General features: G+C 40.8%; 1 protein-coding gene across 5 annotated transcripts in view; it reads right to left on the minus strand.

Moving 5' to 3' along the window:
* Positions 1 to 25,587, minus strand: part of wdfy3 (WD repeat and FYVE domain containing 3) — a 148,500-nt gene that overhangs the window by 1,850 nt on the left and 121,063 nt on the right. For all 5 annotated transcript variants that reach the window (XM_072915983.1, XM_072915982.1, XM_072915981.1 and 2 more), the window contains 19 exons: positions 23,976 to 24,056; positions 23,857 to 23,911; positions 23,666 to 23,785; positions 23,480 to 23,597; positions 19,945 to 20,051; positions 19,722 to 19,875; positions 19,560 to 19,651; positions 19,288 to 19,500; positions 17,571 to 17,712; positions 17,352 to 17,506; positions 11,446 to 11,604; positions 11,188 to 11,367; positions 10,947 to 11,129; positions 10,784 to 10,877; positions 10,572 to 10,718; positions 6,671 to 6,907; positions 5,680 to 5,791; positions 5,416 to 5,613; positions 111 to 2,015 (listed from right to left, as the gene is read on the minus strand). In XM_072915983.1, the coding sequence (XP_072772084.1) occupies positions 1,898 to 2,015; positions 5,416 to 5,613; positions 5,680 to 5,791; positions 6,671 to 6,907; positions 10,572 to 10,718; positions 10,784 to 10,877; positions 10,947 to 11,129; positions 11,188 to 11,367; positions 11,446 to 11,604; positions 17,352 to 17,506; positions 17,571 to 17,712; positions 19,288 to 19,500; positions 19,560 to 19,651; positions 19,722 to 19,875; positions 19,945 to 20,051; positions 23,480 to 23,597; positions 23,666 to 23,785; positions 23,857 to 23,911; positions 23,976 to 24,056 (2,665 nt within the window). In that variant the 3' untranslated portion in view covers positions 111 to 1,897. The remainder of the gene's footprint in view (positions 1 to 110; positions 2,016 to 5,415; positions 5,614 to 5,679; positions 5,792 to 6,670; positions 6,908 to 10,571; positions 10,719 to 10,783; positions 10,878 to 10,946; positions 11,130 to 11,187; positions 11,368 to 11,445; positions 11,605 to 17,351; positions 17,507 to 17,570; positions 17,713 to 19,287; positions 19,501 to 19,559; positions 19,652 to 19,721; positions 19,876 to 19,944; positions 20,052 to 23,479; positions 23,598 to 23,665; positions 23,786 to 23,856; positions 23,912 to 23,975; positions 24,057 to 25,587) is intronic.

A 25,587-nucleotide genomic window follows, 5' to 3' on the forward strand; every position in this document is an offset into this window, starting at 1 on the left:
GTTTGTTGATTGTTATTAACCTTTTAGTTTTTTGTTTATAAACAACCTCTTAGTTTGACAATGACCTTTTAGTTTGTTGTTTGTAAACAACCTTTAAGTTGGTTGTCAACATTTTAGTTTGTTTGTAAACAACCTCTTAGTTTGCTGTAAGCAACCTTTTAGTTTGTTTGTAAACAATCTTTTACTTTGTTGATGGTAAACATCTTAGTTTGTTGTTTGTAAACAACCTCTTAGTTTGTTGTTTGTAGACAATCTCTTAGTTTGTTGTTTGTAGACAACCTCTTAGTTTGTTGTTTGTAAACAACCTCTTAGTTTGTAAATAACCTCGTAGTTTGTAAACAACCTTTTAGTTTGATGTTTGTAAACAACCTTTTAGTTTGTTGTTTGTAAACAACATCTTGGTTTGTAAACCTTTTAGTTTGTTGTTTGTAAACAACTTTAAAGTTTGTTGTTTGTCAAAAAAACTTTTAGTTTGTTGTTTGTAAACAACCTCTAAGTTTTTTGTTTGTAAACATCCACTTAGAATGTTGGTTGTAAACATACTTCGTTTGTAAACATCTTAGTTTGTTGATGGTAAACAACCTTTAAGTTGTTTGTAAACAATCTCTTAGAACGTTTGTAAACAACCTTAGTTTGTAAACAATCTCTTAGTATGTTGTTTGTACACAACTTCTTAGTATGTTTGTAAACGACCTGAGTTTGTTGTTTATAAACAACTTAGTATGTTTGTAAACAAGCGGTTAGTATGTTGATTTTAAACAAACTGTTTTTTCAACAAGCTGTGAGAATGTTTAGCAGCAACATGGCGACCTCCTCCAGGGAACACGAGCTAAAACAACAACAAGTGATATTGTTTGTCACGTTTCAGCACATAAAGTTCATCAAACTGAGTAGAAGAGAAGATGACAACCATGTTGTTTTCCTGCTGGGGTCAACAAGAGGAGATTTGTTTCCCTCTAGTGGTGACATCACTAAGTGACACTTCTCTTCCTCTTTGAACTTCAATGAAGTCTTATTGTGTTTTAGCTTTTAGTTTCATTTTTGGCACAAAGCGTTGCAACAAGTGTTGTTGTGATTGAGTTGTGTGAACAACAAGAGAGACAAAGGAGTGTTTTTGACGTGTTGGGAAACATTTTCATCTTTGTGTTGAAGGGAAAGAAGAGAAAAAATAAAAGTCTGTACAGTAAATGTGTTAAACATAAAGATATGACTTTTGTGTTTTCTATAAAAGCAGCAACTCAAGTCTTTAAGAACTCAATCATTTTGCTGACTTGGCAAAAGGAAAGAAAAAGAAGCACATGTTACATCAAGTCCATGAATATGTGCAGAGTGGCGCCCTCTGGTGGTGATGGCGAGTACTTCTTTTCCCACGCTGAAAAAGTCTTGCTGGGATTTGTACATATGGACAAGTTTGTCTGGGAGGTCACATGACCGTGATGGGGGCGGGGCTAGTTGAAGTTTGTCTGGGAGGTCACATGACCGTGATGGGGGCGGGGCTAGTTGAAGTTTGTCTGGGGAGGTCACATGACCCGGTGATGGGGGCGGGGCCAGTTGAAGTTTGTCTGGGGAGGTCACATGACTGTGATGGGGGCGGGGCCAGTTGAAGTTTGTCTGGGAGGTCACATGACCGTGATGGGGGCGGGGCTAGATGAAGTTTGTCTGGGGAGGTCACATGACCCGGTGATGGGGGCGGGGGCCAGTTGAAGTTTGTCTGGGGAGGTCACATGACTGTGATGGGGGCGGGGCCAGTTGAAGTTTGTCTGGGAGGTCACATGACTCGATGATGAGGCGGGGCCAGTTGAAGTTTGTCTGGGGAGGTCACATGACCCGATGATGGAGGCGGGGCTAGTTGAAGTGTGTCTAGGATAGGTCACATGACCCGGTGACGTAGGCGGGGTCAGTTGTTGTCATGGTTGGTGCTGCGCTCGTGTTGCAGGTTGTAGTAACAGTTCTGACAAACTCTCACAGGGGACGAGATCTTCAGCCTCTTGATCTCTGACTGGAAGCGACTACACCTGACACACACACACACACACACACACACACACACACACACACACACACACACACACACACACACACACACACACACACACACACACACACACACACACACACACAATCAATAAACAACACAACAATATTGCTTGTGGTGTCCCCCAGGGGTCAGTGTTGGGGCCAAAATTGTTCATCCTGCATATCATGCCGGCCCAGTCACAAGATATGTGCGGCTTCTGTACGCACACACGCGTGAATGCAATGCATACTTGATCAACAGCGATACAGGTTACACTGAGGGTGGCCGTATAAACAACTTTAACACTGTTAGAAACATACGCCACACTGTGAATCCACACCAAACAAGAATGACAACCACATTTCGGGAGAACATCCGCACCGTAACACAACAGAACAAATACCCAGAACCCCTTGCAGCACTAACTCTTCTGGGACGCTACAAAATACACCCACCGCTACCACCAAACCCCGCCCCCCCACACACACCTTGTAGCGTCCCGGAAGCTGCACATATTATGTGACTTGGCCAGCACTCGGACTGGATAAAAAGCGGACGTGACGATTTCCGGAAGGGTCACTGAAATTTGGGAGTCTCCCGGGAGGGTTGGCAAGTATTAGAATTAGCGGTGAATGCGGTGTTACCGCGGCAACGCCGCTGTATATAATCGGCGGGCCAGCTCTAGTGTTATTTTGATATTGCCTCAAGGGCCAAGTGAAATTACATGGCGGGCCAAATTTGGCCCACGGGCCAGAGTTTGACACCCATGCTGTATATCAATGATATATGTAAAGTGTCTAGCTTAATGAAATTAGTGTTATTTGCTGATGACACTGATATTTGTTGACTCAAATCAATTGCAGGAAGTCATTATGGAAAAAATGAGTAAACTAAAAACTTGGTTTGACTATAATAAATTGTCGATAAACCTGACTAAGACTAAGTTAATGCTGTTGGGAAATAGGACAAGTGAAACACGGGTGCAGATACAAATAGATGTGGTGGATATTGAAAGGGTTTTTGAAATAAAAATCCTTGGAGTTACGATTGACTATCAAATAAACTGGAAACCACATATAAAACAAGTATAAACTAAGCTGTCAAGAAGCATCTCAGTAATAAATAAAGCAAAGCAGGTTCTGGATCACAACTTACTCCACATTCTCTACTGTTCATTAGTCTTACCATATTTAACCTACTGTGTGGAAGTCTGGGGGAATAATTAAAAAAGCTGATTAAACTCAATATATATACTTCAGAAAAGAGCTGTACGCATCATCAACAAGGTTGGATATCAGGACCATACTCATTCTCTATTCTTACAGTCCAAAATATTCACATTTAATGATACCATTTGGTATCAAGCTGCACAAATAATGTATGAAGCCAAAAATCAATAAACTCCCAGGAAGCATTCAAAAATGGTTCAGCACACGAGAGGGGGGTTACAATTTAAATGCTTAGTTATAGAACGACCATTAAAAGTTTTTGTATTTCAATTTGTGGAGTGAACCTATGGAAAGGTTTGAATGTGGAGTGAAAGCAGTTTAAAAAGAAGTATAGGCGCATGGCAGTCCAGAGATAGAGAGATGAAGGAGGGGTTGAGTGTGTCACAGAAGAGTGTGGGTCTGCCCATTGAGGCAGTGGTGCTGTGGCATGATCACTAGTGGTAGTGTGGCATGATCACTTGTGGTAGTGTGGCATGATCACTAGTGGTAGTGTGGCATGATCACTAGTGGTAGTGTGGCATGATCACTAGTGGTAGTGTGTATATGTATGTATCATTTATGTAGATACAAGTCCATGAAGATTGTACATAGAGTGAACAGGTAGTTCTAGCTAAGAGTAATCTATGATTTAAAGAAAAGGGGTTGGATTAAATAGGTGTAAACTTCATCTCACTCCTTTTCAAATATGTAAAAAAATAAAATTAAAATAATAAAAAAAAAAGTCCATTGCTCATTTTGTTTATTTTTTCGTTTTTATTCTCCATTGTTTTCATTTTGTTATAATGGCTGTTAAGGCTGTAGCACTGTATTGGATCAGGATTGCTCTTATGTTTTGCATATTTAAAATAAAATATATCAAAATAAAATAAAAAATCAAATCAAAATATCATGTGCGATACGAGCAGTCCTGAAGCATATTTACTTGTGTGTGATATCATGTGCGATACAAGCAGTCCTGCAGAGTGTTTACTTGTGTGTGATATCATATGCAATACGAGCGGTCCTGCACAGTGTTTACTTGTGTGTGATATCATGTGCGATACAAGCAGTCCTGGAGCATGTTTACTTGTGTGATATCATGTGCGATACAAGCAGTCCTGCAGAGTGTTTAATTGTGTGTGATATCATGTGCGATACAAGTGGTCCTGCAGAGTGTTTATATATGTGATATCGCTGCTGCTCACTGCTTCCCTCACCTCCCAGGGGGCGAACAAGGGGATGGGTCAAAAGCGGAGGACAAATTTCACCACACCGAGTGTGTGTGTGACAATCATTGGAACTTTAACTAACTTTAACTTTATAACCCAAAGACCAACCCTCACTGGAAACGTGTCCCACTTACTGCCGGCAATGCGGACCAAGCTCTGATACTGATCATACAGAGAGCGGACCGCCACAATCAGACAGTCCGACACCCCATACTCTCTGTGCACTCCCCACAGGACTTCCCGAGGGACACGGTCGAATGCCTTCTCCAAGTCCACAAAGCACATGTAGACTGGTTGGGCAAACTCCCATGCACCCTCAAGGACCCTGCCGGGAGTATAGAGCTGGTCCACAGTTCCACGACCAGGACGAAAACCACACTGTTCCTCCTGAATCCGAGGTTCAACTATCCGGCGTAGCCTCCTCTCCAGTACACCTGAATAGACCTTACCGGGAAGGCTCTGGAGTGTGATCCCACGATAGTTGGAACACACCCTCCGGTTCCCCTTCTTAAAGAGAGGAACCACCACCCCCAATCCAGAGGCACCACCCCTGATGTCCATGCAATGCTGCAGAGTCTTGTCAACCAAGACAGCCCCACAGCATCCAGAGCCTTAAGGAACTCCGGGCGGGTCTCTGCCACCCCCGATGCCCTGCCACCGAGAAGCTTTTTAACTACCTGGGCAAGCTCAGCCTCAGAAATAGGAGAGTCCACGACAGATTCCCCAGGCACTGCTTCCTCATAGGAAGACGTGTTGGTGGGGTTGAGGAGGTCTTTGAAGTATTCCCTCCACCGATCCACAACATCCCAAGTCGAGGTCAGCAGAACACCATCCTCACCATACACGGTGTTGACAGTGCACTGCTTCTCCCTTCTGAATTTCTGGACATGCGTGTGGACTAAAGATGGTAGAAAACACCGAAGAACCCCAAGTCTTGAATGTACCGAGACCAAAGACCTACTTGTGACAAAAGAGCTGTCCACAGTTCCTGCAGTGATGGCGTCTCTCGGTGAGGGAGAATCGCACGCCGCATGCCGAGCAGGCGTCCACCACCTCGTCCTTCACCCAGTGGTCGGCGGCCGAGCGACCCGGCTGCTCGCTGACGGACCAGCTGAAGACTCGGCCGCGTCCGTCCCCCACCAGGATCTTACTGTGGTCCCTGCGAGAAGACCATGAGTGGCAGGAGAGCGAGAGGAAGGGGAGACGAGAAGGTTGCCGGTCTTACTTGGAGATGGCGAGCGACGTGACCTCGGCGGGCTGAGCGTTGTCCTTGCGATCGAAGGCCGTGTGCATGGTCAGCTTGCTCCTGAAAACTAGCTGGCGCTCCCACCTGTATCCTGCGAGGACACGTCAACATTTAGCCAGGACAGGCCAACGCTTAACGAGGACACGCTAATAGTTAGCCAGGACAAGCTAACGCTTAGCGAGGACACACCAACGGTTAGCGAGGACACGTGTACAGTTAGCCAGGACAAGCTAACAGTTAGCCAGGACAAGCTAACGCTTAGCGAGGACACATGAACAGTTAGCCAGGACACGCTAACAGTTAGCCAGAACAAGCAAACGCTTAGCGAGGACACGTGAACAGTTAGCCAGGACAAGCTAACCCTTAGCGACGACACGTCAACAGTTAGCGAGGTTCACGTGAACAGTTAGCCAGGACAAGCTAACGCTTAGCGAGGACACGCCAACGGTTAGCGAGGACACGTGTACAGTTAGCCAGGACATGCTAACAGTTAGCAAGGACAAGCTAACAGTTAGCCAGGACAAGCTTACGCTTAGCGAGGACATGCCAACGGTTAGCCAGGACACGCTAACAGTTAGCCAGGACAAGCTAACAGTTAGCCAGGACAAGCTAACGCTTAGCGAGGACATGCCAACGGTTAGCGAGGACACGCTGACAGTTAGCCAGGACACGCTAACGGTTCATGAAGACACACTAATAGTTAGCCAGGACACGCCAATGGTTAGCCAAGACACGCTAACGCTCGGCGAGGACACACTAACGGTTAGCCAGGACACGCTAATGATTGGCGAGGACACGCTAACGGTTAGCGAGGACATGCCAATGGTTAGCCAAGACACGCTAATGGTCAGCGAGGACACGCTAACGGTTAGCCAGGACACACTAACGCCTAGTGAGGACATGCGAACGGTTAGTGACGCCACTTGTTAGCGAGGACACGTTGGTTGGCTAAGAAGCGTGGGACACATACCCGCCCTCAGCTGGTTGTACGTGCGCGTCTCCACAGCGGGGGGGTGCAGGAGCTGAGTGACGGCGTTGGGGCCGTGATGGGCGGCGTGGAGGTGCGGCGGCAGTCCTTTGCCGTGTTGTCCTTCGGAGTAGTTGACAAAAACGAAGCCGTCCTTCTCATCGATGCTGAGGCTGTCTGACCAGCGGCGGGAATCGTCTGAGCCGCTGTCCACCGACCACGATGCTCCCGCTCGCGCTCCTGAAACGTAAACGTGCTTTGTAGCGACACGCTAACTAACTGACTAGCTAGCTAACTGACTAGCTAGCCAACAACTGCTAGCATGGACACAACATTCATTCGTTTATAACTACTGTAGTCATTGTTGTGTACTATGTTGTGTACTGCAATCATTGTAGTAATACTACTATGTTGTGTACTGCGGTCATTGTAGTAGTACTATGTTATATAGTGATTGTAGTAGTACTAAGTTATGTATTGTAATCATTCCTGTAATACTATGTAATGTATTGTAATCATTGTAGTAATAATAGGCAGTACCTTTGGGTAGTAAGCAGTAAAAAAAGTACTTTTAAAAGGTAGTAAGAAGTAGTTAAAAGTACTTTTGAAAGTTGTAAGCAATAATGAAAAGTACTTTTAAAAGATAGTGTGAAGTAGTAAAAAGTACTTTTAAAAGGTAGTGTGAAGTAGTAAAAAGTACTTTTAAAAGGTAGTGTGAAGTAGTAAAAAGTACTTTGAAAGGTGGTAAGCAGTAGTTAAAAGTACTTTAAAGCTAGTATCTTTGGGTAGTACGCAGTAGTTAAAAGTACTTTGAAAGGTGGTAAGCAGTAGTTAAAAGTACTTTGAAAGGTGGTAAGCAGTAGTTAAAAGTAGGGATGTCCGATAATGGCTTTTTGCCGATATCCGATATTGTCCAACTCTTTAATTACCGATACCGATATCAACCGATACCAATATCAACCGATATATACAGTCGTGGAATTAACACATTATTATGCCTAATTTGGACAACCAGGTATGGTGAAGATAAGGTACTTTTTAAAAAAATTAATAAAATAAAATAAGATAAATAAATTAAAAACATTTTCTCGAATGAAAAAGAAAGTAAAACAATATAAAAACAGTTACATAGAAACTAGTAATTAATGAAAATTAGTAAAATTAACTGTTAAAGGTTAGTACTATTAGTGGACCAGCAGCACGCACAATCATGTGTGTTTACGAACTGTATCCCTTGCAGACTGTATTGATATATATTGATGTATAATGTAGGAACCAAAATATTAATAACAGAAAGAAACAACCCTTTTGTGTGAATGAGTGTGAATGGGGGAGGGAGGTTATTTGGGTTGGTGCACTAATTGTAAGTGTATCTTGTGTTTTTTATGTTGATTTGATAAAAAAAAAAAAAAAAAAAAACGATACCCATAAAAAAAAACACGATACCGATAATTTCCGATATTACATTTTAACGCATTTATCGTCCGATAATATCGGCCGGCCGATATTATTGGACATCTCTAGTTAAAAGTACTTTGAAAGATGGTAAACAGTAGTTAAAAGTACTTTAAAGCTAGTACCTTTGGGGAGTAAGCAGTAGTTAAAAGTACTTTGAAAGGTGGTAAGCAGTAGTTAAAAGTACTTTAAAGCTAGTACCTTTGGGTAGTAAGCAGTAGTTAAAAGTACTTTGAAAGGTGGTAAGCAGTAGTTAAAAGTACTTTAAAGCTAGTACCTTTGGGTAGTAAGCAGTAGTTAAAAGTACTTTGAAAGGTGGTAAGCAGTAGTTAAAAGTACTTTAAAGCTAGTACCTTTGGGTAGTACGCAGTAGTTAAAGGTACTTTGAAAGGTGGTAAGCAGTAGTTAAAAGTACTTTAAAAGGTGGTAAGCAGTAGTTAAAAGTACTTTGAAAGGTGCTAAGCAGTAGTTAAAAGTACTTTGAAAGGTGGTAAGCAGTAGTTATAAGTACTTTCAAGCTAGTACCTTTGGGTAGTAAGCAGCAGAGGTGGGACCAAGTCATTGTTTTGCAAGTCACAAGTAAGTCTCAAGTCTTTGCCCTCAAGTCCGAGTCAAGTCCCGAGTCAAGACAGGCAAGCCCCGAGTCAAGTCCAAAGTCAAGACTGGAAAGTCTCAAGTCAAGTCCTAAGTCCTGCATTTTGAATTTCGAGTCCTTTCAAGTCCTTTTAACCACAGACTAATTAACACAGATTGTGTATGCTTTTCAAACGCTGTATTTATTTATTAAAACAAGTGCATTTTAAATTGCAGGAAAGAAAATTGTGCTGACATTGCACTTTATAATAGCACTATTAACCAGTCATTTTAAACATTAACTCATTCCTTTACAGAACAAACACATTGAAAAATAAAGTGCAAATGTACATACTTGTACAAAAGTGTTAACATTGAAAAAACATGACATAGACGTGAACATAACAAAAAAGTTGTACTTTTTATATGTCAGGGCCCTATGCTGCATTGCATTTGCAAAAGACCAAATTAGCCAAGAGTCTGTCAGTCATTTGTGCACGATGGGGACGTAGTATGATGCCACCATGGCTGAAAACTGGCTCCACTGGAGCACTGGAGGCAGGCACTGCCAAGACTCTCATGGCCACTCGGAACAGTGAAGGAAGAGTCTTCATGTTCAATGCCCAGAACAAAAGGGGGGAGAGAGTTGTTTTGGGTTGGTGCACTACTTGTAAGTGTATCTTGTGTTTTTTATGTTGATTTAATTAAAAAAAGAAAAAAGAAAAAAAGTAATTCTTGTGCGGCCCGATACCAATCGATCCACGGACCAGTACCGGGCCGCGGCCCGGTGGTTGGGGACCACTGAGGTAAACAACCAACAGTATGTCAGAAAGCTAGCTAAAACGGTACACATATTCATAATATAGTATACATTTTAACTGACCTTTATTTTACTATTTTTGTCTTTTTTTAGGTGGCTAAAATACGCGGTGCTGCTGACCGCCGTCTAACGTTATGTGTGATATATTGACTAACGTAACCCTGCTTAAAAAAAATCACTGAACAAAAAGTATGAATAAGGTAGTGAACTGCAACAGATTCCCGTGTTTGCAATAACGTTATAACGTTAGCAGTGAGTTTACAGCCTCACTGATTTAACTACACAGCAAATAAAAGTCACGTTACTTAGCCAATAAACGTTATCTTACATTCAAAACTTACCGTTCTTTGTGCAACTTCAAATGCCGGACGAAGTTGGAAGTTGTTGCCTCTCCATCAGTAATTTTCGAACCGCATGTGTTGCATACTGCAAACCGTTTTGTGTTGACCACCTCGTAATTTTTATACCCAAACAAAATTATTTTAGGTATAATTTTTTGTTCACTGGCGTGTGGTTTGGACATGTCTTCTTCGTTGGTTGTCCTGCAATTTGATTGGATGAATGCTGTGTGATGAAAACAAAGTAGATCTAATTTGATTGGCTGTTGTACTGAGACCACACCAGCTGACACACGCAACGCTGATAGACAAGTACACAATGAAAAATACGGAGCGCTCCCGAATAACTTTTTCATCTTTGGGTTTTGGGGAAAGTAGCAAGTCATGTCAAGTCATGTCAATTCAAAAGGCTCAAGTCCAAGTGAAGTCACAAGTCATTGATGTTAAAGTCTAAGTCGAGTTGCAAGTCTTTTTACATTTTGTCAAGTCGAGTCTAAAGTCATCAAATTCATGACTCGAGTCTGACTCGAGTCCAAGTCATGTGACTCGAGTCCACACCTCTGGTAAGCAGTAGTTAAAAGTACTTTGAAAGGTGGTAATCAGTAGTTTAAAGTACTTTGAAAGGTGGTAAACAGTAGTTAAAAGTACTTTAAAGCTAGTACCTTTGGGTAGTAAGCAGTAGTTAAAAGTACTTTGAAAGCCAGTACTTTGAAAGTACCTTTGTGTGCCTGCAGGGCACCGGCAGGCTGAGCGGTTCCTGCACCAGAAGAATTGTGTGCAGTTTTGTGTTCCTGACCCAGAAGACTTTCTTCTCCGTCAGACTCGCTGCTGTCCTCGTCGGCGCCGTTGTGGGCGTGGCCTCCCTCTGGTGGACGAGCGAGCAGCGAGTGAGACTTCCTTTCTCCAGACTTGTGTTTTGTGTCATCTCACCAAGTTTGTCTTCGCCGCAGCATTCCGCCACGTCCACTTCCACGGGTTCCGGGGCGGGGGTCTCGGGGACCTGGAGGAACTCCATCCTCCAGAACTGCAGGGAGGAAGAAGGGCAGGCATGAATGTAGGGGTTAGCGTGGCGGAGGCGTGGGGATGCGGTTACCCTGACGACGCCATCCGAGTGTCCAGTGACGATGACGTTCTGCGTGTCCCACTCATTCATCTCGGACACGCAGCAGCAGGCGATGTGCTGGCTGCGGCCGGTGAAGGTGTTGGCGCTGGCGATGGGGTTGCCGTTGATGCTCCACACGTGGATGTAGGTGCCGGCGCAGGATACGATGTCGCCCTGCGGGACACAACACCGGGTCACGCCACCAGAACAGCGGGTGTGGGTGAGTATTTACCGTCAGCTCGTTGATGCAGAGGGCGGACACGGGGGCCCGGTGGCCCCTCAGCTGCGTGACGAAGGACAGCGTGTTCAGGTCCCAGACGATGCACGTCCTGTCCCGCGAGCCGCTCACCACGATGTGGTACGCCGACGACGCCGTCAGACACGTGACCGCCTCCGTGTGACCGAGCAGCGCCTGCGAGCAGAGGGCGGGGCTCTGTTGCGGTCCTTCCGCAAAAAAAACAAAAAACGCTTGTCCGAGTGCACCCTTTACCTGTTTGAGGGCCAGAGACTTGGCTCGCTCTTTGGACGTCCCCACCTCCCACACGCAGACGGCCGTGCTGGTCCCGCCCGTGATCAGCAGCCTGGGGTTGGGGCAGATGGAGCACAGGATCTGGCCCCACTCGGACAGACACTCGTAGACCACCAAGGCCTGGAAGACAACCATACTTAACTGGCACCAACCAACAGGGGGAGTACTACTGAGCATGAAGCTCATTTTCTTGCTGGCTCTCAGCAGAGGCGGACGCATTCCCCCCCTCTCCCTTGACTTTGTAAGAGGCTCTCTTCTGCACTGTTCTTGGGATTGGTTGACCGAACTCTTCTTGACCAGAAGCAAAGGTTTGGTGACCGGATAGGACCGGATGCTTCCTGTTGCAAGTCTCGTGTTTTCAGTGTGCTTATCAATCTACATTTTTAAATAATAAATGACAAAATTTAAATTTCATAAGAAATTGCGTGTGAATGCTAGCCAGATAGCGTCAGGTAACAAAATATAAAACAGTTAGCATGCGTCAAGTACCAAAACTCTGAAGTGTAAAAAAATATCTGAAAAAGCTAACATACTGTGAGCATGCCAACACGAGGTGTATCTCTAAAAAATTGGCCAAAAAAGTTACAAAAAAGTTAACATGCCAACAGTAAACACGCCTCAAGGACCAAAATCTATGACGCTGAGGTGTAAAAAATATCTGAAAAAGCTAACATGAACAAATGTTGCCAAAAAAGTTAGCACGCTAATGTTAACATGGTTACATGCTAACAGTCAGCAGATGTCATGTACCAAACTATTAGACTGAGGTGTATACCTGCAACATTTGCGAAAAAGCTAGCATGTTAATGTTAACATGCTAACAGTTAGCAGACATCAAGTACCAAAATATTAGACTCTGAGGTGTAATAAAATGACTAACATGCTAACGTTAGCATGCCAACAGTAAACACGCCTCAAGCACCACAAGAAATATATGACTGCCGTATTTCTAAAATTCATCAAAAAAGTTAGCATGCTAATGTTAACATGGTTACATGCTAACATTCAGCAGATGCCATGTACCAAACTATTAGACTGAGGTGTATACCTGCAAAATTTGCGAAAAAGCTAATATGTTAATGTTAACATGCTAACAGTTAGCATACATCAAGTACCAAAATATTAGACTCTGAGATGTAATAAAATATCTGAAAAAGCTAACATGCTAGCGCTAGCATGATCACAGTAAATACCGCTCAAGTACCAAAATCTATGACTGAGGTGTAAAAAAAAATCTGAAAAAGCTAACATGATAACGTTAGCACACCAACAAAAAGTTTGCCAAAAAAGTTAGCATGCTAATGTTAACATGGTTACATGCTAACAGTCAGCAGATGTCATATACCAAACTATTAGACTCTGAGGTGTATACCTGCAAAATTTGCAAAAAATGTAGCATGTTAATGTTAACAAGCTAACAGTTAGCATACATCAAGTACTAAAATATTAGACTCTGAGGTGTAATAAAATGGCTAAAATGCTAACATTAGCATGCCAACAGTAAACACGCCTTGAGCACCAAAATAAATGTATGACTGCCAGGTGTGTATTAAAAATTTCACCAAAAAAGTTAGCATGCTAATGTTAACATGTTTAGATGCTAACAGTTAGCGTATTTGTCAAGTACCAAAACATTAGACTCTGAGGTGTATACTTGCTAAATTAGCTAAAAAGCTGCAAGTGCTGGCACCAACCAGCAGGGGGAGTACTACTGAGCATAAAGCTAATTTTCTTGCTGGCTCTCAACAAAGGTTTGGGGACCGGATGGGACCGGATGCCCCATGTTGCAAGTCTCTGGTTTTCAGTGTGTCGGAACACGTGTTCATATGTGCTTATTAATATACATTTTAAAATAATACACTACAAAATGTAATTTCATAAGAAATTGCGTGTAACTAGCCAGATAGCGTCAGGTAACAAAAGATATAACAGTTAGCATGCGTCAAGTACCAAAACCTATGACTCTGAGGTGTAAAAAAATATCTGAAAAAGCTAACATACCTATGTTAGTATGCCAACATAAGGTGTGTATCTAAAGAATTTGCCAAAAAAGTTAGCATGCTAATGTTAAAATGCTTACATGCTAACAGTTAGCATATGGCATGTACCAAACTATTAGACTCTGAGGTGAATACTTGCACAATTAGCTAAAAAGCTAGCATGTTAATATTAACATGCTAACAGTTACCATACATAAAGTACAAAAATATTAGACCTGAGGTGTAATAAAATATCTGAAAAAGCTAACATGCTAACGTTAGCATGCCAACAGTAAACATGGCTCAAGTACCAAAATCTATGACTCTGAGGTGTGAAAAAATATCTGAAAAAGCTAACGTGGTAACATTAGCATGCCAACAAAAATGTTGCCAAAAAAGTTAGCATGCTAATGTTAACATGCTTACATGCTCAAAGCTAGCATACATCAAGTACCAAAATATTAGATTCTCAGGTGTAAATAAAATATCTGAAAAAGCTAACATGCCAATAGTAAACACGCCTCAAGTACCAAAATATATGACTGTCAGGTGTGTATTTAAAAATGTCACCAAAAAAGTTAGCATGCTAATGTTAACTTGCTTACATGCTAATAGTTAGCATATGTCATGTACCAAACTACTAGACTTTGAGATGTACAGTCGTGCTCATAAGTTTACATACCCTGGGAGAATTTATGATTTCTTGGCCATTCTTCAGAGAATATGAATGATAACACAAAAACCTTTCTGCCACTCATGCTTAATGGTTGTGTGAAGCTATTTATTGGCAAACAACTGTGTTTACTCTTTTTAAATCAAAATGACAAAAGAAAGTACCCAAATGACCCTGATCAAAAGTTTACATACCCCAGTGACTTTGATCTGATAACATGCACAAAAGTTGACACAAACTGGTTTGAATGGCTAATCAAGGTTCCAATCCTCACCTGTGACATGTTTGTTTGTAATTAATGTGTGTGTATAAAAGGTCAGTGAGTTTCTGGGTTTCTGACAGACCATTGCATATTTCATCCAGTGCGACACAGAGGTTTCTGGATTCTGAGTCATGGGGAAGGCAAAATAATTGTCAAAGGATCTGCGAGAAAAGGTAATTGAACTGCATAAAACAGGAAAGGGGTATAAAAAGATATCCAAGGAATTGAGAATGCCAATCAGCAGTGTTCAAACGCTGATTTTGAAGTGGAAAATGAGGGATTCAGGTAGACCAGCAAAGATTTCAGCCACAACTGCCAGGAAAATTGTTCGAGATGCAAAGCAAAATCCACAAATAACTTCAGCTGAAATACAGGACTCTCTGAAAAATTGTGGTGTGGCTGTTTCAAGATGCACAATAAAGAGGCACTTGAAGAAAAATGGGCTGCATGGTCGAGTTGCCAGAAGAAAGCCATTTCTGCGCAAATGTCACAAAGTATCCCACTTACATTACGCCAGACAGCACAGAAATAAGCCTCAAAACTTCTGGAACAAAGTAATTTGGAGTGATGGCTTTCTTCTGGCGACTCGACCATGCAGCCCATTTTTCTTCTAGTGCCTCTTTATTGTGCATCTTGAAACAGCCAAACCACAATTTTTCAGAGAGTTATTTGTGGATTTTTCTTTGCATCTCGAACAATTTTCCTGGCAGTTGTGGCTGAAATCTTTGCTGGTCTACCTGAATCCTTCATTTTCCACTTCTTAATCAGCGTTTGAACACTGCAGATAGGCATTATCAATTCCTTGGATATCTTTTTATACCCCTTTTCTGTTTTATGCAGTTCAATTACCTTTTCTCGCAGATCCTTTGACAATTCTTTTGACTTCCCCATGACTCAGAATCCAGAAACATCTGTGCAGCACTGGATGAAAGATGCAATGGTCTGTCAGAAGCCCAAAAACTCACTGACCTTTTATACACACACATTAATTACAAACAAACATGTCACAGGTGAGGATTGGAACCTCGATTAGCCATTCAAACCTGTTTGTGTCAACTTTTGTGCACGTTATTAGATCAAAGTCACTGGGGTATGTAAACTTTTGATCAGGGTCATTTGGGTACTTTCTTTTGTCATTTTGATTTAAAAAGAGTAAACACAATTGTTTGCCAATAAATAGCTTCACACAACCATAAAGCATGAGTGGAAGAAAGGTTTTTGTGTTATCATTCATGTTTTCTGAAGAATGGCCAAGAAATCATAAATTCTTCCAGGGTATGTAAACTTATGAGCACAACTGTATACCTGCAAAATTTGCGAAAAAGCTAGCCTGCCAACAAAACTTTTGCCAAAAAAGTTAGCATGCTAATGTTAACATGCTAACAGCTAGCATACATTAAGTACCAAAATATTAGACTCTCAGGTGTAAAAAAATATCTGAAAAAGCTAACATGCCAATAGCAAACACGCCTCAAGTACCAAAATGTATGACTGTCAGGTGTGTATCTAAACATTTCACCAAAAAAGTTAGCATGCTAATGTTAACTTGCTTACATGCTAACAGTTAGCATATATCATGTACCAAACTATTACTTTGAGATGTATACCAGCAAAATTTGCGAAAAAGCTAGCATGTCAACAAAAAGTTTGCCAAAAAAGTTAGCATGCTAATGTCAACATGCTAAAAGCTAGCATAGATCAAGTACAAAAATATTAGACTTCCAGGTGTAAAAAAATATTGGAAAAAGTAAACATGCCAATAGTAAACACGCCTCAAGTACCAAAATATATGACTGTCAGGTGTGTATCCAAAAATGTCACCAAAAATGTTAGCATGCTAACGTTAACTTGCTTACATGCTAACAGTTAGCATATGTTATGTACCAAACTATTAGACTTTGAGATGTATACCTGCAAAATTTGCGAAAAAGCTAGCATGCCAACAAAACGTTTACCGAAAAGTTAGCATGCTAATGTTAACATGCTAACAGCTGGCATACATTAGGTACCAAAATATTAGACTCTGAGGTGTAAAAAAATATCAGGAAAAGCTAACATGCCAATAGTAAACACGCCTCAAGTACCAAAATATATGACTGTCAGGTGTATATCTAAAAATTTCACCAGAAAAGTTAGCATGCTTACAAGCTGACAGTTAGAATATGATATTTACCTACTCAGTGACCTAGTGGTTAGAGTGTCCGTCCTGAGATCGGTAGGTTGTGAGTTCAAACCCCGGCCGAGTCATACCAAAGACTATAAAAATGGGACCCATTACCTCCCTGCTTGGCACTCAGCATCAAGGGTTGGAATTGGGGGTTAAATCACCAAAATGATTCCCGGGCGCGGCCACCGCTGCTGCCCACTGCTCCCCTCACCTCCCAGGGGGTGATCAACGGTGATGGGTCAAATGCAGAGAATAATTTCGCCACACCTAGTGTGTGTGTGTGACAATCATTGGTACTTTAACTTTAACTTTTTAACATGTACCAAACTATGAGACTCTGAGGTGTATACCTGCACAATTAGCTTAAAAGCTAGCATGCTAACATCAACAGTTAGCACGTGCCAAATACCAAACTTTATACAAAAATAGCTAAACGAGCTAGCAAAGCATGCTAGCATGCTAATGTTAGGTTTGAAAAATTGCTCATGAATGGGGAAAATCGTCCTGGAAAATGTGGTAATTTGTAAATGTTTGTACAAACATAAGTGGTAGCAGGTGTGTGACAAACAAGTGGAATGGTGGGAATGGGATTAGAGATGTGAGAGAAGAAGGTGTGTAAGTAGAACATATCTCACACAATAAGTCACCAGGCTTGAGAAGCAGCAATTGATATGAAAATACAAATATTGATCATCCCTAATTGATCAACACGTTCCAATACACAAACACATGGGTGCAGTAGCACCACCTGTTGGTGACTTGTGGAATTAGCGGTTTCTCACTGACCTTGTCGGACTCGTAGTTGGCCAGGCGGCAGCTGAGGTCGGCGTAGCCCCAGGCGAAGGTCTTGTTCCAGGTGGGCGGGACCAGCGCCTTGTTCTGCTCCACGGCCAGGACGCCTTTGTCCGTGCACACGATCTGACCCACGGGCTCCTTCAGCTCTGCGGCGCAGGACAGGAAGTGGTGAGTGGGGAGGTCCCACCAGGTGTGCTGACTGGACACTACCTTTGACGGGCGTCAGCGAGGGTCTGAGGTTGTCCAGGTGGTAGAAGAAGATCTTGTCACTGCTGGAGCCGGGGAGGACATTGGCCGTGTCGCCGTTGGCTTTGCCACGCACGCGCTTGGGAGGGTGTGGCTTCTTGAACAGCTGCCACACACACACACACACACACACAAAGTCAGCACACCTGCTCTGCCAGAGCATAAGAAGACTTGGCAGGACGAAGCACAACTTTGTTATTCCGACACCCGTATCAAAAAAGTACTTCTGGAGAACAGCACGTACGCATGTATCGCTCTTTTCCCCTGTTAGCATAAACATTAGCATTAGCATTAGTCGCGCGTGCTGACAATCGATAATTTTTCATACATCCGATTAATTACACTTTAAAATTGTGATTAATCACGATTAATCAAAGTTGTTACAAAAGCCTTGCTTATCTTATGTGTGGTACTTTTGTTGATGTGCTAATAGCATTCTTGCTAGTGGCTGCAATAAAAAGGTTGATTTTTTTTTTCATTATTCAGTTAACCAGGTAACCATATAACACACCTTTCAGATAACCAGGTCACTGTTAAACAACACAGCTTTCAGACACCCAGCTAACTGTTAAACAACATGCCTTTCAGGTAATCAGGTAACCTTGTAACAACACACCTTTCAGGTAACCAAGTAACCGTATAACAACACACCTTTCAGGTAACCTTATAACAACACACCTTTCAGGTAACCAGGTAATTGTTAAACAACACACCTTTTAGGTAACCAGGTAACTGTTAAACAACACACCTTTCAGGTAACCAGGTAACCTTGTAACAACACGCCTTTCAGGAAACCAGGTAACTGTTCAACAACACACCTTTCAGGTAACCAAGTAACTGTTAAACAACACACATTTTAGGTAACCAGGTAACTGTTAAACAACACGCCTTTCAGGTAACTAGGTAACCTTGTAACAACACACCTTTCAGGTAACCAGGTAACTGTTAAACAACACACCTTTCAGGTAACCAGGTAACCTTGTAACAACACACCTTTCAGGTAACCAGGTAACCGTATATCAACACACCTTTCAGGTAACCGTATAACAACACACCTTTCAGGTAACCAGGTAACCTTGTAACAACACACCTTTCAGGTAACCGTATAACAACACACCTTTCAGGTAACCAGGTAATTGTTAAACAACACACCTTTTAGGTAACCAGGTAACCTTGTAACAACACACCTTTCAGGTAACCAAGTAACTGTTAAACAACACACATTTTAGGTAACCAGGTAACTGTTAAACAACACGCCTTTCGGGTAACCAGGTAACAACACACCTTTCAGGTAACTGTATAGCAACACACCTTTCCGGTAACCAGGTAATTGTTAAACAACACACCTTTCAGGTAACCAGGTAACTGTTAAACAACACACCTTTCAGGTAACCTTGTAACAACACACCTTGCAGGTAACCAGGTAACTGTTAAACAACACACCTTTCAGGTAACCAGGTAACTGTTAAACAACACACTTTTCAGGTAACCTTGTAACAACACACCTTTCAGATAACCGTATAACAACACACCTTTCAGGTAACCAGGTAACTGTTAAACAACACACCTTTCAGGTAACCACCTAACAACACATCTTTCAGGTAAGCATTGCGGTGAAGGTAAAGGTATTCCTCTGCATGTGATGAAGACTGATACTTGGATGTTGAAGAAGACCTGGTACCTGCTTGGGGATCTGGCCAAAGTTGTTGATGAAGCCGATGGTGGCGGTCTCCTTGAGCGGGTCGTTGATGTTGTAGATGTCCACCTGGCCCTCGTAGAACAGGTGGTGGAAGACGTTGACCGCCTCCACGGCGGGCGGGCCCTGCTGCTTGAAGCCGAAAATCAGGTCGATCCACTCGTGGAGGTGAGCTGACACGTAGTCGCACTCCAGCGCCTAAGATCAAGCAGGAGTGAGAGGATGTCCAAACGCAGGTAAAGGTGTGGCGCTCGCACCTCTCTGTGGACCCGGATGAACTCCCGCGGGTCTCCTTTGGCCCAGGGCGGCAGGATGACGTCGCCCAGCTTGGTACCGTTCTGCTTGGCGCCTGGTACCCCCAAACAGGAAGTCATTAGCATACGTTCGAGATGTCCGCTTCGATGTCGCCCCCTACTAACCCAGGTCGAAGTTGTTGGAGTTGAGCAGGAACTCGGGCAGGTAGAAGAACTCGGGGATGAGCTCCTTGACGTCGGCCATGTTGTGTTTGGAGGCAGAGAGCCAGGCCTCGCGCACGCTGTGGAACATCCTGTCGGCCAGGTCGAAGTGTCCTCCCTGTGAACGCCGGCACGGTTACTGAGGTGTGACCGAGGAGAGACTACCGCTCCTGTGCCAGAAACCAACCTGCAGTCTGAGGAAGATCTGCGTGAAGGGCTCCATGCGCACCAGGTAGGAGGCCACGATCATGGCAGAGGAGTAGTGTGTGCCGTAGTGGTAGGCGGGAGTTTCACCTGCGACACCAGGTCAGGTCGTCACTTTTCATAAAAGAACTCGCTAAGTCAGTTGTGTTTCTCTTCAAGTCCTCTACCCTCAAACTTCACTCAGTCATTACTCACCACCAGGACGCCCATGTCAGTGCAACCTCCATTTAAGAACCCTCTTTTTTATACAAACTTTTCATTTGACAAACTTTTAGATGGAGCCAAATGTGCTACTGTGTGAGAAGCATGTCTGTGCACAAACACCTCATTCATTCTTTCTGAACCCTCTAATTTCAAACTTTTCATTTTACAAACTTTCAGATGGAGCCTTTCTGCTTCTGTGCGAGAACAATGTCTGTGTACCAACGCTTCAATCATTCTTTTTGAACCCTCTATTTACAAACTTTTAGATGGATCCACATGTGCTTCTGTGTGAGAACAATGTCTGTGTACCAACGCTTCATTCATTCTTTTTGAACCCTCTATTTACAAACTTTTCAATTTACACTCTTTTAGATGGAGCCAAATGTACTTCTGTGTGAGAACCATGTCTGTGTATAAACGCTTCATTCATTCTTTTTGAACCCTCCATTTACAAACTTTTTAATTTACACATTTTTAGATGGAACCACACGTGCTTCTGTGTGAGAACCATGTCTGTGTACCAACGCTTCATTAATTCCTTTTTAACCCTCTATTTACAAACTTTTTAATGTGCAAACTTTTTAATGTACAAACTTTTAGATGGAGACAATTTGCTTCTGTGTAAGAACCATGTCTGTGTACCACCACTTCTTTTATTCATTCATTCTTTTTAAACCCTCAATTTACAAACTTTTCAGTTTACAAACTTTTATATGGAGCCAAATGTGCTTCTGTGTGCAAACCATGTCTGTGTACCAACGCTTCATTCATTCATTGAACCTTCTATTTACAAAATTTTCATTTTACAAACTTTTAAATGGAGCCAAATGTGCTTCTGTATGAGAACCATGTCTGTGTACCAACGCTTCATTCACTCATTTTTAACCTTCTATTTACAAACTTTTCATTTTACATACGTTTAAATGGAGCCAATTGTGCTTCTGTGTGAGAACCATGTCTGTGTACCAACACTTCATTCATTCTTTCTGTGTAACAATGTATCTTCCTTTCATTCATTATTTTTTAGCCCTCGTTTTACAAACCTTTCATTTCACAAACTTTTAGATAGCGCCAAATATGTTTCTGTGTGAGAACTATGTCTGTGTACCAACGATTAATTAATAAATTATTTATTTTATTCATTCTTTGTTTACCAACATTTCTTTCTTTCATTCATTCATTATTTTTTAACCCTCTTTTTAGAAACTTTACAACTTACATACTTTTAGATGGAGCCAAATGTGCTTCTGTGTGAGAACCATGTCTGTGTACCAAGGCTTCATTCTTTTGGTCGTTCGTTCCTGTATTTGTTTGTTCATTTGTTTATTCTTTCATTAATTAATTTGTTCGTTCATTAATTGATTCGTTCGTTTGTTTGATCTTCCGTTCTTTCATTAGTTCATTCGTTTGTTCATTCATGTACCTTTTCTGTGTTTTGGTCCATTTTGCTAACACAATGCGAGTCCAAAAAAGACAACAGACCAGCATGGAAAGGAGGGAATCGCTGTGGAGTTCAAAATGTTTGTGATTTCTGATCGTTTGTGAGGGCACCAAAGAGACTTCTGCGTGTGTTGGCAGAGCAGCGCATACAGGACAATTCAGCTTGTTGTTGTTGTTGTTGTTGTTGTTTTAGCTAGTTAATAAAGAGAAACCGCAAATCTCCTTGCTAAGTTTGCTTGATAAACAGTACTGTATAGCACTTGATATTATACACTAACATATGGACTTTTTTTTACAGGCTGGAACCAATTATTCATTTTGACATTGTTTCTTATGGAGACTTTTGCTTCACTATACGAACTTTTACATTTACAAACACTGTTCAAGAACCAATTTTCATTTCGACATTGTTCCTTATGGAGACTTTTGCCTCACTATACAAACTTTTACATTTACAAACCCTGTTCAAGAACTAATTATTCATTTTGACATTGTTTCTTATGTAGACTTTTGCTTCACTATACAAACTTTTACATTTACAAACCCTGTTCAAGAACTAATTATTCATTTTGACATTGTTTCTTATTTAGACCTTTGCTTCACTATACAAACTTTTACATTTACAAACCCTGTTCAAGAACCAATTATTCATTTTGACATGGTTTCTTATGTAAACTTGTGCTTCACTATACAAACATTTACATTTACAAACCCTGTTCAAGAACCAATTTTCATTTTGACATTGTTCCTTATGGATACTTTTGCTTCACTATACAAACTTTTACATTTACAAACCCTGTTCAAGAACTAATTATTCATTTTGACATTGTTTCTTATGTAGACTTTTGCTTAACTATACAAACGTTTACATTTACAAACCCTGTTCATGAAACAATTATTCATTTTGACATTGTTTCTTATGGAGACATCTGCTTCACTATACAAACTTGTACATTTGCAAAAACGTTCATGAACCAATTATTCATTTTGACATTGATTCTTATGGAGACACATGCTTCACTATACAAACTTTTAAATTTACAAACCATGCTCAAGAACCAATTATTCATATTGACATTGTTTCTCATGAAGACATTTGCTTCACTATACGAACTTTTACACATACAAACCCTGTTCAAGAACCAATTATTCATATTGACATTGTTTCTTATGGAGACATTTGCTTCACTATACAAACTTTTACATATACAAACCCTGTTCAAGAACCAATTATTCATTTTGACATTGTTTCTTGTGGAGACGTTTGCTTCACTATACAAACTTGTACATTTATAAACCCTGTTCAATAACCAATTATTCATTTTGACATTGTTTCTTATGGATACTTTTGCTTCACTATACAAACTTTCATTTACAAACCCTGTTCAAGAACTAATTATTCATTTTGACATTGTATCTTATGTAGACTTTTGCTTGACTATACAAACTCTTACATTTACAAACCCTGTTCAATAACCAATTATTCATTTTGACATTGTTTCTTATGGATACTTTTGCTTCACTATACAAACTTTTAAATTTTACAAACCCTGTTCAAGAACTAATTATTCATTTTGACATTGTTTCTTATGTAGACTTTTGCTTCACTATATAAACGTTTACATTTACAAGCCCTGTTCATGAAACAATTATTCATTTTGACATTGTTTCTTATGGATACTTTTGCTTCACTATACAAACTTTTACATTTACAAACCCTGTTCAAGAACTAATTATTCATTTTGACATTATTTCTTATGTAGACTTTTGCTTCACTATACAACCTTTTACATTTACAAACCCTGTTCAAGAAGTTACTCAATGGAGGTTCCACTGTCTCGATAGAAGACGATGTCACTGGGTCTGGTTCTTACCGGTGGGGTCCTCCCAGTCCTTGTAGCGTTTCTTGTACTGGGTCAGTCTGTCGTCCGTCTGAGCTCCCATGGGCTTGGCCAGGTTACGGAAGGTCTTGGGGTTGTTCAGGTCCAGCTCCTACGCCACAAACAAGAAGAGTCACCACGACCGAACAAGGCGCGGTTCATGCCGACCCTGGCGCTCACCTCGGAGTCGAAGTCTGCCAGGATCCAGGGGAAGACGGGGTACTGCATCAGGTCGTTGTAGGAGCGCCCCGCCAGCGTGTTGAGATGCATCAGGTACTGGAAGTTACTGATCTCGCCCCGCTGGCAACACAGGAAGTAGTGAGGGTCAGGCCAGGACAGGGAGGGTGAGACATGTGAGACCAGGACCTTACCTCCCACCTCTGGGTCACAGACTTCTCCCCCACTAGAGTGCTGAGGAGACCCGAGCTGAAGCGAGAAGTGACATGAGACATGCTGGTGTGTTTATGCGTCAGCTGGTGAAGCAACATACCCTTGTTCCACGCTGGTGTTGGGTCTCTGTCCTGACACCGACTCAGAACTATCTGCCAGGGAAGGAACCACCGCCAGGAACCTACAAGGACTTACTTTTAAATATACACTCATGCAGCGTGTTCACCCACATTTTTAATAATAATAATATTCATATTAATAATACTACTACTAATAATAATGATGATAATAATAAACACCTTCATGGTGGTAAGCTACATTTAATAATAATTATAATCATAATAATAATTAACACATAATGGCAGTAAACTACATTTAATAATAATAATAATCATCATCATAATAATAATGATAATAATAATTAACATGTTGATGGTGTTAAGCTACATTTAACAATAATAATAATAATGATAGTAAAAATAAACATATTGATCGTGGTAAGCTACATTTAATAATAATAATAATAATAATAATAACAACAACGATGATAATAAAAATAAACACATTGATGTTGTTTATTATGGTGTAAGCTACATTTAATAATAATAATAATAATTAACATGTTGATGGTGTTAAGCTACATTTAACAATAATAATAATAATAATGATAATAAAAATAAACATATTGATCATGGTAAGCTACATTTAATAATAATAATAACAACGATGATAATAAAAATAAACACATTGATGTTGTTTATTATGGTGTAAGCTACATTTAATAATAATAATAATAATAATATTACACTTAAACACCTTGATGATGGTAAGCCACATTTAATAATAATAATAATAATAATAATAATAATGATGATAATAATAATAAACATTAATTGGTGGTAACCTACATTTAATAATAATAATAATAATAATAATAAAAAACACATTGATGATGTAAGCTACATGTAATAATACTACTACTACTACTACTAATAATAATGATATTAAAAATAAACACATTGATAGCAGTGAGCTACATTTAATAATAATAATAATAATAATAATGATAATATTAATAAACACCTTGATGGTGGTAAGCTACATTTAATAATAATAATAATAATAATAATAATAATAAACACAATGATAGCAGTAAGCTACAAATAATAATAATAATAATAATAATAATAACAATAATGACAATAAAAATAAATGGTAATAGATGGTGGTAAGCTACACAGCTGCCAGTTTGATTTCTGGCCTGTGTGACCAGCAGCAAACATTCACACATACAGCAAATATTCACTCATACAGCAAACATTCATTCATTCATTCATGCGGCAAACATTCACTCATACAGCAACATTCATTCATACAGCAAACATTCATTCATGCAGCAAACATTCACTCTTACAGCAAACATTCATTTATGCAGCAAACATTCATTCACTAATACAGCAAACATTGACTCATACAGCAAACATTCATTCATTCATGCAGCAAACATTCACTCATACAACAAACATTCATTCAATCACACAGCAAACATTCACTCATACAGCAAACATTCATTCACTCATACAGCAAATATTCATTCATATAGCAAACATTCACTCATACAGCAAACATTCACTCATACAGCAAACATTAATTCATTCATGCAGCAAACATTCACTCATACAGTAAACATTCATTCATACAACAAACATTCA

This window comes from Nerophis lumbriciformis, linkage group LG24 (assembly GCF_033978685.3).
Source record: "Nerophis lumbriciformis linkage group LG24, RoL_Nlum_v2.1, whole genome shotgun sequence".
Lineage (NCBI taxonomy): Eukaryota > Metazoa > Chordata > Actinopteri > Syngnathiformes > Syngnathidae > Nerophis > Nerophis lumbriciformis.